This window comes from Sarcophilus harrisii, chromosome 5 (genome assembly GCF_902635505.1).
Source record: "Sarcophilus harrisii chromosome 5, mSarHar1.11, whole genome shotgun sequence".
NCBI classification, from domain to species: domain Eukaryota; kingdom Metazoa; phylum Chordata; class Mammalia; order Dasyuromorphia; family Dasyuridae; genus Sarcophilus; species Sarcophilus harrisii.
In genome coordinates, this window is record NC_045430.1 from 199,040,759 (window position 1) to 199,053,731 (window position 12,973).

The 12,973-nt window shown below is 43.7% G+C and overlaps 1 protein-coding gene across 4 annotated transcripts; it reads left to right on the forward strand.

Moving 5' to 3' along the window:
• Window positions 1-433: 433 nt before the first annotated feature.
• ZNF783 (zinc finger family member 783) lies at window positions 434-12,003 on the forward strand. Of its 4 annotated transcripts, none has more exons than XM_031939350.1 (7): window positions 434-731; window positions 3,250-3,651; window positions 3,786-3,867; window positions 4,137-4,253; window positions 4,825-4,977; window positions 7,839-7,952; window positions 9,676-12,003. In XM_031939350.1, the coding sequence occupies exons 1-7, from the start codon at window positions 708-710 to the stop codon at window positions 10,515-10,517; spliced, it is 1,734 nt and encodes a 577-aa protein (XP_031795210.1). In that variant the 5' UTR covers window positions 434-707; the 3' UTR covers window positions 10,518-12,003. The 4 variants fall into 4 exon arrangements, with proteins under 4 accessions (XP_031795210.1, XP_031795208.1, XP_031795207.1 ...); XM_031939348.1 differs by having other exon boundaries at window positions 435-731; window positions 3,741-3,867; window positions 7,883-7,952; window positions 9,650-12,003; XM_031939347.1 differs by having other exon boundaries at window positions 436-731; window positions 3,741-3,867.
• The last annotated feature ends 970 nt before the right edge of the window (window positions 12,004-12,973 follow it).

The window sequence follows — 12,973 nt, forward strand, 5'->3', positions numbered from 1 at the left end:
GGCAGACCCCTCCCAGCCTGTTCGATATCCCTCGCGCTGGACACCGTCTTTTTCTTTCCCGGTCCAAGTTCATTTCAGCCTGCTAAGCGCGCCCCGACTCTCCCTCCAGTAACAGCCCCTTTCAGGCTATTCGTCCTAGTCAGGTAGGTTTGGGCCGCCTGGGGCCCCGGGAGTCTGGAGTGGGCGTGGGGCACCGATGGGAGTGGCCCCCGGCCTCCGGGGCTTTCATCCTCAAATTTAAAGACATTTGTTTTTACCTTCTTTACATCCAATTTGGAAATACTCTTTTCATCAGAACAAAGGGGAACCTTTATCATGGCTCTCGCCGAGACCATTTTAGCTTGGCAGATCGCGAAGGGGGTTTTCCAAATCCACTTTGCGTTTCTCCCCCCGGCTACTGCTAGAGAGCCTGCAGCCCGGGCGGAACAAAGCAGCGGTCGCTCGGCAGCTGCGCAGTGCGGTCCTACGGCCACAGGGAGCGCTGTCGGCTCTTCAGACGGACACTCGCTGCGCCCGGCGGCACGTGTCCTGGGGCCCGGGGCGGGGCTTGACAGGGACCCGAGGGCGGCTTGGCTCCTACTGCTTCGTGTGGTCGGTGTCCGCTGTCTCGTCCGCGGGCCGGCTCCGGCTCCGCACCCCGGCACCGACGGCCTCCTGCCGGGGGCCCAGACCGCGGGCAGGTCCTCCAGCGCGGGGCGGCTGGGACCATGGCCGAGGCGGCGCCGGCTCCGGTAAGCCCCGAGGCTGGGCGGCGGAGGCTGGCAGGAGGGTGGTGGGGAAGGAGAGCGGCGCAGGCCAGAGTCCTCGAAGCCTGGCGCGGGGCTCAGGCCCTTCGCCCACAGCGTCCGTGGCCCTCCCGGCATTTCCGGCTGCGGGGTTCGGCCTGCCCTGCCTTGCCGGTGGCCGTGGCCGCGGACGCGGACGGAGAAGGGGAGCGCCGTAGGATGGGCGGGCCCGGGAGACCCGAGCTCAGGTGGGGGCGGCGCTCCAGCCAGTCAGGAGGACGCTGCTGAGAAGCAGAGAACCCCACCCCCACCCACCCCTGGCCGGCCGGCCGGCCCAATTTGTGGGAGCGCAACCCCCAACGGCGGCTAGAGGTAGATAGCTGTGATCCGCCGTGATTGTGGGTCTGAGGACCGTGGCGCCGGGAAGAACAGGGGCTCTCCAGTCCCAAGCCTTCTGTTCGACTCGTGCCTCAGTCACCTACGCTTGGTGATGGTGGTCAAGTCCCTTCTTGTCTCAGGGTAGGCCTCTCTTGTAAGGCTGAAGGATCCGAAGCTTAAGTTCCACTCTTGTAGTCCTTGGGTCCCGCAAAGGGTAGTTTTCCAAAGAATTGTGCAAGAAAACTGGTCTAAAGCATGCCATCTCCAAAATCGTGTGCTGCTGTGTGGCTGGCTGCTGAAGCCCAGGGACCCTTCCTCAGAATATTGTTGAAGACATAAAACACATAGCATTACAAAGGAAACCAATTGTGTTGCAAAACATATCAGAAAATACATGCGCGTGTATATATATATAATGTATGCAAACACATTTTTCAAGTAGTGACACTGAAAAGATGGACATATTCTATAATGAGGGAGCGAACAGAGGGAAGCATAAATAGCTCTTATGCTTTCTGTTCCATTAGCATCCGCTTGATTTCTGAAGAATTCAAGGAAACAACAGCACTTTTGGGTAGGTTCCCAGGGATTCACCTGGGAGGTCAGGGACAAGAATCACTGGAATCACAGACTCAGAGTTTTGAAGTAATTTTAAACTGTGTTAATAATGTCTGCTTTTTTTCTTCCAGCATGATTTCCTCCATTAACATTGACTCTTTGTGGGATGAGGGGAGGACAGGTATGAGGTGCCAGTGATTGAAGTGTCTTACCTCAAGGCCACACAGCAAATTAATGACAGAGACATGAATAAGAAATCCAGTTTTCCTGACTCTAGTCCAATTTTTAACATTAGACCATAGACGTATTTTCTATTGTTTGAGTTTTTATTTGGAGGAAGAAAAATTTCCTTTTTCATCGGATGAATTTTGACAGTGTCTGGCTGTGTTTAGTAATTAGTTTGGAACTTTTGGATGTTCTATACATCTTACCACATTTATTCTTTACTTAAAATTTTTTATCTTCCTTTGTTTTTTAAATTACCTACATTTCTCTTCTCCAGTCCTATTTCAGACAGCTATCATCTCTTGTAATAAAATAAAGAAGAAATAAGCTCCATAAAAATAGCTAATATTTCACAAAAGACAGACATTGAATGCAGAATTCCACACCTTTTGTGACCCATCTCTGAACAAATGAAGGAAAAATATCTTCTCAAATCTCTTCTTTAATACCAAGCTTGGTCATTATAATTTCATTGCATTCACTTTTGATTGTTTTATTATCTCAGTATGTACATTGCTATAAATGAGCAATTGTACATGTTATTTTCGTATTGATACTTACTTTTACATCAGTTCATTTGCCTTTCCATGATTCCCTGCATTCACTGGCCTCATTATTTATTAAATACCAGTGTGTTCAAGTACCACAGTTTGTGTAGGCATTCCTCAGTTTATGGGCATCTACTTGTTTTCAATTCTTTTGCCACCACAAAGAGTGAAGCTATAAATATTCTGATAGACACATACACACTCTTTTTTAATTATTCCTCAGGTACATGATTTTGAAACTTAAAATATAATTTGGCTAGATTGTTGTAGAGAATTGGTATATAGAATAGATAATTTGCTATAAAGAGTCTGCATCTACTAATTCAGATTGACACCTATTCTGTAATTTATGACTTTAGTAAGGTGTTAGACACTTACTGTTAAAAAAAAAAAAAAGAGATAATTTAAAGAACAGTAGAAGTAGATATGCCTATTAAATATCTATATTTACATTACAAATGTAAATTTGTATTTAATTCTATTGTACTAATCTAGGTAAAGAGGGCTGGTGCTTGAGTGGGATAGTATAAAGGCCTACTATATATTTTACAGTGTTGAGAATGCAGTAATAACTCAATTAAAAGCTTATTGATTTAATGAATACCATCTTGTCTAGTAGGCCTGAAAGTTTCTTTAGGGAAATCCATGACTAATTTCTCAGGAAGGGCATGAAGTGGAGGGACCTAATAGGAGAGTTCTAAAGCCTAGGGCTTGTTCTTCCCAGGTTTCTTTTTAGAGTAGTAAATGATTTTAAAAAATAAAACAATGTGTCATCCTATAATCCTGAGACTATCTCTAATTCTCTTTGCTAATAGGTCCTTGAGCAGGATGTACCATCTGGATCCTTGAAAGCTTTGCTGACCTCCCCAGCTCTGCAGGTGTCTCCTGAGAAAGATTCATGTCTGCACTCCCCAGAGATCACCCTCTGGACTGTGGTGACTGCCATTCAGGCTGTGGAAAAGAAGGTGGATTTGTGCCTGGCCCGATTATTCACTTTAGAGGGTCGGACAGGGACAGCAGAGAAAAAACTGGCAGACTGTGAGCGGGTGGCAATGGAGATTGAAAACCAGCTGGAGGGCAGGTGGGCCATGCTAGGCACCCTACTCCAAGACTACGGGCTGCTCCAAAGAAGGCTGGAGAACATGGAGAACCTGCTGAGAAACAGGAACTTCTGGATCCTGCGGCTCCCCCCGGGGAGCAAGGGCGAGGTCCCTAAGGTAATCTCTTCTAGCCTAGGAATGGTGGGAACTTGTGAGACCCAAGTAGAGTGTATGTGTGCGAGAGTGTGTGATACTTGTGATTCTAGGTGCCCCTGACATTTGATGATGTGGCCGTGTATTTTTCGGAGCAGGAGTGGGGAAAGCTGGAGGAGTGGCAGAAGGAGCTTTACAAGCACGTGATGAGGGGCAACTATGAGATGCTGGTCTCCTTGGGTAAGGTACCAGACTTGTTCCCCATTAAAGAGCTTCTAGGAGTATACAATTCGAAATTTGACTTTTATTTGATCTCAGTACTTTTTGCCTTTGTGTACTGACTTGTGGGAGGCTTGGTCTTTATCTTTGCATAATCGGATGATTATGTGTTTCTCAAATGTGTTCCAGATTGACATGAAGTGCTTTGCTTTGTTGTCTCCTTGGTTGAATCTATCTTCCCAGTTCAGGAATCAGACTGATTATGTCTTCTTCTTCCATCCTGTGCACAGACTATGCTGTTTCCAAACCTGATATTCTCTCTCAGATTGAACGAGGAGAAAAACCATGCCTTAAGGACCAGTGGGGCTCAGATGAGGAAGTACTGTGTCCTGGAAAACTAAGTACTAGTAAGTATGAGGTAGAAACAATATGGAAGACTTTGGGAATGAAATGCTAAGAGGAAATAGAAGCGTTTATTTTTATTTATTGTGCTCAGCTTTTCTATTCCCACTTCCTTTGTATTCTAGGGAGGGTGGAATTAGGTATTTTGGTAATTTATGTTTTCTAAAAGCAAAACACTAGACTGAGGACTTCAATTATAGATCTCATTCTTAGTGCTAAATAGTGAAATCATTTCATCATTATAGGTCTCACTTTTTTTTTTTTTGTCTTTAAAATGAAGCCACTAGACTAGATCATTTCTAATGTCTTAACCTAGTTCTAACATTCTAGATTTGATTTGGATTCTGAAAGAGATACAAGTATAAGATAGTCAGTGGTTCTGCACCTAGTCACTGCCCCAGAGAAAAATAGCCACCTGAGAATTAAGTTATCTGTTAGATAGTATATGTGAGATAATAGGTATTATCTATTAGATATTTGTTAAGTTTCTGTTAGAAATTCCAAGAGATTTCTGGTGAATTCTGGAAATATGGAAGATTCACCCTGGACCTATTTATATATTCTACTCAGTGTTAGTTATATCATTTCCCCCTACTCCAGGCCTACCTTCTCCAGAGTATATTTCCAAGCACCTTCAACCTGCCCAAGGAGAAACAAAGGAAGAACCAATTCTTACAGATCATCAAGACTCAGAAACACAAGGAAGTCTGATTGAATCAAGCTTAACTGGTGAGTCAGAGCACAGAGTGGTAGCTAAAGGTAGATAAACATTTGGCATATGACTTGAAGCCCCACTGCTAGAACTGCTTAGAGAGTTTTCTGTAGCTGCAGCCTTCCCAGTGGTGAAGGGAAGCATAGGGATTTTCTGAGGGCTGTAAGTTCTAGGACAGGACCCATTCTTCTTTCGCTCATTGAACAATAACAGTGATAACTCACAATTTCATAAAATATTTGAGATTCACAAAGTGCTTTTCTCAAAATCTTTTGAGGTAAATAAGTTCAAGTGTTTTTACCCATTTGGCAGTTAAAGAAAATAAGACCCACAGAGATGAAGTCACTTTATTCATTTTCATATCATTATTAAATGTCAGTAATTAAAACTCAAGGTTCAGGTTATTCACCTAGCATTACTGACCCAAGTGTTCTTTCTGTTATTCTAGTGGACTAGTTTTTACTCACTGTTCCATAAATGGATTGTGCATTTTTCTACTTCCATTGTTGCTTATAACAGTCTTTCAGCTTAGAATGACTGCCCCTCATTTCTTTATTTGAATTTTGCCTTTCCTTGAAAGCCTTGTCAAAGTTTCATGGAACAGTGCAGCAGACATTAACTCTGGAATCAGAGGACATGAATTTACATCCTACCTCTGATCCTCACAGTCTCTTCAATTGATCCTGGATAAGTCACTTCAGTCCCTGGGTCTCAGTTTTCTTAAATGAAAAAGAAGGGAATTGGACTAACTAGGTCCTGAGTTCCCTTCAATCCTAATCCTCTGATCCTATGCTCTTCTATAGGATTGCTGTTTCTGACCTGCACCCCTTGTTCATCTTCTGATAGAGCTTCCTGTCTGTGTTGCTGATTTTGCACTTATCATAATAACTCAAATGTATATAAAATTGAAAGATTTCTAGAGCACTGTCCTTATCCTAACCCTGTGGGACACAGAAGTTAAGAGACTGACTTGCGATCAATCAGAGAATAAATGGTCAGTCTGTGATCTGAGATCTTATGATTCCAGCTCCAAAGTTCCCTACTATGGAGTCAGACTTCTCTTTCCCATTTAGCAGTGCTACCTTATGTTTATGTGGATACATATAAGTGATCTATCTTCCCTAATAGATAAAAGGTTCTCCAGGGATATTGATTACATCTTATGCCTGTTACATCCCATGTGCTCCCTAGCACAGGGCCTCACATTCACAAAAATAATCCTTCCCTGTGAAAAGATCTGTGCTGGAAACTACCTTAGCTACAAAGATGTATATAGTCTAACTGATATGGGATAAATCAATAACATGATAGAGTGGATAGTGGGTTCTAGTCCTGCCTATGTAATCACAGGGAAGTCATTTGAGTTTCTGGGCCTTAAGCAACTAGTCACAGAGAAGTTATAGATCTGCAGTGGTGAAGAGCATTTCCATACAGGGAGTTCTCTGTGCTGATGAAATCACGTGTATGGACCTCAAAAAGATTAGTGTTAGCTGTGTTCATGGTGAAGTCATTTACCCTCTCTGACCATGGTTTCCTCATCAGCTAAATGGAAATAATTTATGTTTTCTACTTCACAGAGGTTTTGTGAAGAAAGTAGTTTATATACCTTAAAGTTCCATATAAATGTCAGCGCTTATCTATTTCTAGGGCATGGTCTCTTTCTTAAAGGATCTTCTAATCTAGTAAGAAATATACATACATAAAAATCTAAACATTATTGTGAAAAGATGCTATTGCAAAAGATGTCATAAAATGGTATGTAGGGTTTTTTGTTTTTGTTTCTTTAACCAAGTAAAGAGCATAGAGAATAAGTGCATTAGATCAAAGGAAAGATCAGGATGGTCAAGGAAGGCTCTTTTAGCAAAAGTAGGACTTGAACTTGATCTTAGTTTGAATATATATAGATAAACTAAGGGGGAGTTGCATTACTTCTGGGGTAGAGGAAACTAATCAGAATTGAGATAATGCCAGATGAGTTTGGAGACTGTGATCATAACAGTTTGGTTGCAGCAGAGGAGGTTTTTTCTTTTCAAAGACATTTAGGGGGGAAAATGCCCTGGGAATTGTAACTTTGGTGATCAAAAAATTTTTCTTAAATTAGATTGAAATAATTTCTGCCTTAATTTAATCTCATTTGTATGTAGATCTTCATAGGGATCAAGAACAACTGACAGCACTGCACCTTTCAGAAAGACACAAGTATCTCCCTTTTTCCTCTTCCCCTTTTATACTCTCTAATCTCCAGAATTGTTTGCTTTCTTAGGACTAAGACGTTTACTACTGACTATATACTTGCTTTGACCTAACTTTGTTGTTGTTGTTGTTGTTGTTGTTGTTGTTGTTGTTGTTGTGTGTGTGTGTGTATGTCTGATCTCTGTGATATCTCCACATTCTTGGGGCAGCCTGTTACAGTCCAAACTCAGGAAATTAACCAGCGGATGTCAGAATTGGGGAGTCCTGACCCTTCGTAGCTGAGTGACTTTCCCTGAGACTCAGTTTCCTTATCTGTATAATGAACAAAATAGGCAGATGCCACTTACTTCCTAGGACTGATTAGAAAATGTGTAAAATCTAAAGCACTATAGAAATGTCAGTTTTTGTCATTAACAGGCTAACAGCAACCTGGGCTTCTTGGCCTCCGAGATGTTGGCCTCATTAACTCTGTGCTCTAACCTCCTGAGCCATGGTTGATGGGTGACTGACTTCAGGTCCTCAATCTGGAACCCGATGGGGATCCTCCTTTACCAGTAGGTATCTGCTCAGAGTGTATAAAGATGTTTCATACCGCTGGGGAAACTGTGATGCTGAGCCCCATTCTTGTACCAGTTAGGACATCCAGCATCCAAGGAAGACCTTAATAGGATTCTCTCTCTCACAGAGCCCTCCCCAGCTGGCATCAATGTTTTGTCCTCGATTAAACAGGAGGAAGAACCACCAGATGGAGAAGTATCAGCCTTCCCACAGAGGGAAATTGTGCCCTATCTGAGACTGGGTAAGTGATAGGGGGAAGGGAAAAAGCATGTGTTAAGTGTTTCCCATGTACACCAGACTAATAATAGTACAACACAAATATTACCTCATTTGATCCTTAGAACAAGCCTGGAGGGAAGTAGGTGCTATTATTGTCCCCATTTTGCATTTGAGAAAACTGAGGTAAACAGAGTTATATGACTTGCCCAGGGTCTCACAGGTAGTAAGTGTCTGAGGCCTGATTTGAATTCAGGTCTTCCTGACTTCAGACCCAGCTCTCTCTTCACTGAACCAGAATACCCATTCTATAGCCAACGTCAAAAAAAAAAAAAAAAAAAAAAAAAGTTCTAGTTGGCTGATTTTGAATTAGGCTCCAAAGGTTCTGCTTCTTTCCTCTTGCCACCTTCAACTCATCTACTTAATTCTGCCCCTAGGGGAATCTTGTGGCAGTGATGGGATTACCTTCTATAGGGTTTGGGAAATAGGAGGATCTAGATGCTGGGTTTTTTCACCCCTTTACCCCTTATTTCCACTTGGGGCTTTTGCTTGTATATTGGCCCCTATCCCCTGGCTAAGTTGCACATTGCTAATTTCCTCACTCATTTATCCTCCATTATCTCCATTACTAACTTCCCACTGTCCTTAGTATGGAATAGACTCGGCTCCAAACAAACTAAACTAATATCAAGGAAGTCCCTGCTGTCTGTGCTGAGGTAAGATGAGCCTTGGACTATAGCAAGAAGACACAACCTACCCTTTTGGTTGGATAGTAAGAGGAAGAAAAGAGTAGCAGGAAATTGCTTAGCTCCTGCTTGTGTAGCAGTTTTCTAGGATAAATGAGATTTCCCATAATTCTCTCTCTTCTAGCTTAGTCTTTATCTAGCTACCACTACAATTGGGCTTTGGCAGGCAGGCAGTATTTATCAAACTCCTGTTATGGACAGAATGATGATAATAGAAACAGTGATGATGATGATGATGATGATGATAGTTCATGGTTTATATAATGCCTTCAAGTATATATGCCACTTTCTTTACAATATTTTATTTGATAATGCTAGAACCACAGGCCCTGCCTTCTAGAAGTACAGACTATTTGAAGAAACAAAATGGTATAAAGCAAGTTGGACTCAAATGCAGGGTGGTATGGTTCAGACTGCACTCCTACAGAAATTCAGATAGAAGAGATAATGGTAGGGGGATGCACGGTCAGGGAAAGCTTCATAAAGTGCTTGGGATTTCATTCAGTCCTTTCAGACCAGAAGCCCAGCTCCAGAGGGTGTACTGGCTCAGCAGCTAAAAGCCACGGGGTGGTCTTCCTTCATTGAGCCCCACAGCACTTTTCCTTCCACTCATTTCCAACAAACCTCTGCTTTCGAACTTAATGGAGCCAGGAGAGAATTGCAGTCAGACAAAACACTGTATTCTTTTCAGCTTAGTACTTTTTACTGTCCTTGATTGCTAGTCCTTTCACCTACTTGCAGTGTGTCTCATCAAACGTCACATCACAGTTTGCTCATCTATGACATGCAAGGGCTGGGCTCGGTGATCTGAAGGTCCCTGCCACTGCAGCATGCTAGGATTCTGTGTCATTAATGTGGAGAAGGGAGAGAATCATATGGTGTGAGTGGTTGAGGAAAGCTTTGTGGGAGGTGGACTGGAATAAAAGGTGTGGATTTGATTAGCATGGAAATGGAAATGATTCTGGTTTGTTTGAAGGATCGCATGTGGATTCTTTTCACCAGATCATGGACTTGTGAGCATCAAATCAGAGAGTCCAACAGATGAGACAGTCCCACAGCAGCCCCACTTGGGGCAGGGCTCCAGCACAGCAGAGCATGCAGTCTCTAACGGAGGCGGGGAAGACATGGCTGAGCCAAGGGAGCTGAGCCGAGGCCGTCCTGGTCTGCCCCGGGCTCGGGGAAGGGAGAAGCCCTTGCCTCCTGCTGCTAGTGAGCCCCCTCGTGTCCTCCCCCGGCGAAGAGAGCGGGCCTTTCCATGTCCAGACTGTGGTCAGAGCTTCAGGCTAAAGATCAACCTGACCATTCACCAGCGTAGCCACTTGGAGGATGAGGACTGGGCATCCCAGAGCAGCTGGCCAGATACGTGGGGAGGGCCTGCTGCCCCCCTGGAGCCAGGGGAGGTGGTGGTGCCAGGCCCCATCATTCAGTGGCTCCCTGAAGAGCCGGACAGCCCTCAGGCCCTGGCTGGGCAGTTATGCCAGGAGCAGCGCCCTTCATCCAGCCGGGCATCTAGGCTATACCACTGCAGCGAGTGCCTGCGCCTGTTTGAGCAGCGGAAGAGCCTCCTGTTGCACCAGCGTCTGCATACCGGCAACAGCCAGGGCTGTCCCACCTGCACCTATTGTGGCAAGGGTTTCCGGCGACCCTCGGACCTATTCCGGCATCAGCGCATCCACACGGGCGAGCGGCCCTACCAGTGCTCTGAATGTGGTAGGACGTTCAATCGCAACCACCACCTGGCTGTCCACATGCAAACACACTCCAGGAAGCATCAAGACAGCCCCCACTGCTCCAGAAAAGGAAGTCTGGCCCTGGCCCGCCCCGGTCCTGCTGAGGAAGGTTGAGCCCAAAGGGGCCCCTGGGGTGGGGTAAGCTCTTGCCCCCTTGGAGGGCCCTCCTGCTCCCTAGTGGCAAGAATCTGCTAGCTTGATGCTGCTGCTCCACCCGGAGGGTATGACAAACCTTCTGTCTCTCCCTGCCTGGCAGTCTTCTCTTTGTTTGGCGGAGCACTTGCCCCAGGACAATTTAGGAAAGTTTTTCTTTGTACTAGAACATTGGGCAGGTGACACATATTTGGAGTCATGAGTGTGGTCAGACTTATATTTTCTATTTTCCAAGTCTGAACTTGTCCCTCAAGGTCACTGAGCCTCAGATGATCAAAGGAGATGGGTTCTTGGGGCAGGAGAACCTTATCCCTTGGCACAGTTGGTAGGCTGGAGGTACTGGAACTTCCTCACTCCCCAACTTCCAGGGCTTTTCCCACCAGAACTCTGAGATGGGCCTGGGTGCCATTTTGTATGCTCAGTCATCTGGATAGGCATTTTGGTACATAGTTCCTTGAGCAAAATCACTGTCCTGATTGTTCTCTCATTCTGATGTTTGTCATGAAATTCCTTTCCAATGGAGTTTTTTTTTTTTTTTTTTATTGCTTGCATAAGTGGTCTGAGTTATTTCAAAATAATATAGCAGGGACCTGACACAAGTTAACATACAGTGCCTCTGTGAGTGAGTGAGAGTGTGTGTGTGTGTTTGCCTTGTAGTGGTCCTGATTGTATGTTTGAGTAGACAGAAGCTGACACAACATGTATGTGGTTCTGATTGTTTATAAATCTATATGTGTGTATATGTATATAAATGCATGTATTTTGTGTATGAACACAGATATACCTATATATGTGTGTATTTGTATCACATACACGCATGTCCACACATAGAAAACTTGAAAGAAAGCTTCAGTCTTTTTAAAAGACAACTAAGCCTTGAACTAACTAGGATTCTAGAGCCTGTGATTACTATCCTCAGGTGTGGTATTTGTCCAGCATTTTCCTTAAACTTTTTTATCCAAAAAATTACATCATATCAATACTACATCACTACTGGTAATAATTATTTTATATCTTTCTAGCTCTTTATGGTTTATAAAATGCTGTCCTCTTGGCTGAGATATCTGAGGCAAGAATTATCATCCTCCTAGAGATAAGGTGAATAAGGTTCAGGATAGCCTGACTTGTTTCCACTAGTGTTTTTTCCACTGTTCGATGTTATCTGTTATTTTATTCAAATTTGACTTGTGCTTTTATGGAAAAACCAGAAAGAATACAGTTCTTCTGGGCTATATCTGCTCATGTATAATGTTATTCTAGCCAAACATCTGTCTTTATGGATAATAAAAAATTAGCCCGAGAAGCAAAAACCCCATCATTTATCCCCAGCAAAGAAGGCAGCTGATCTAGCTACCAATGACCTTCAATCAACTTCATTTATAAGCCCTTATGTGTTGTTTGAAAATATTATTCATCTCTCAAAAAAAAACCCAACAATGACAACAGACACTGCTTGTTGTGTGGTACGTATACACTTTATTGATTAGGTTATTCCATCTCAGTTGTCATGGGTAAATCAAAATAAGCCTGAACAGGAGTGAAGAATGTTAAAAAGTCTCCCCTAAATCATTTGGGAAAATCATAGGATTTTTCTAGGTCCCAGTTTTTTGCTCTGTTGGTTAGGGACAATAATTCTTTCTTTTTTTGGAAAGGTGATTGTTGGGCTGCAATAAGATAATGAAGATAAAAGTACCTGGGAAAATTGAGTTGCTTTCTAGGATTGTCCTCTCCACCCCAAAGCACCCTTTTACTTATTTCCTCATTCTCTCCGTCCTCTAATCAAAATTTGCTCTTAGTAAGAGAAAAATAGCTGATAAAACTTTAAAAATTTGTATTTTGCAACTGGGGACAGAACCTTTTGTTTAAAAAAATCTTAAAAGAATTTTAGGTACCAACCAATAGCTCCTTAAGGAAATATTTTGGCAACTTTGATATTAAGTATGGATATCTTCCTACTTGGTCTGTGCATGAGGAGCCCTCAGTATGAGGATTATTATAAAGTCCTGTTATCATTGAGGCTATTGTGAAAAGCAGCCTCTGTTCAGGTAAAGCCTTGTTCTTGAAAGTGGCACCAACTACCTCCTGTCCATTCCAAACAACCCCTCCTCCCTTGGTTCCTCAGGAGGTGGCAGCTGTGAAGAAGGCTCTCCCATTTGTCCTTTTGCTCTTGAACTGCTGAATAGACACATGTGCATTGGCCACTTTCCCCCTTTCTCTACCTGCTCCTTCCCCCTTCTTACAGGCCAGCGTGGGAGTTTGGAACATGGAGAAATCTGCCCTAAACTCACTTAATTGAGGAGAGGAAGGTAGGTCATACAGATCGGCTGGAGCACCTTCCTCTCCCTCTGCCTGTAGGAGGAGAGGGGCTGCTGGCAGAGCTTACTTGAGCCCTATCATGGTTTGGGTAAAGGAAGTTT

Coding starts and splice junctions, on each gene's coding strand:
- ZNF783 (XM_031939347.1), top strand. CDS start 708: ATGGCCGAGGCGGCGCCGGCTCCG. Junction 3,652..3,740: donor GCAAGGGCGAGGTCCCTAAG/GTAATCTCTTCT, acceptor TTGTGATTCTAG/GTGCCCCTGACATTTGATGA. Junction 7,953..9,675: donor TGTGCCCTATCTGAGACTGG/GTAAGTGATAGG, acceptor TCTTTTCACCAG/ATCATGGACTTGTGAGCATC.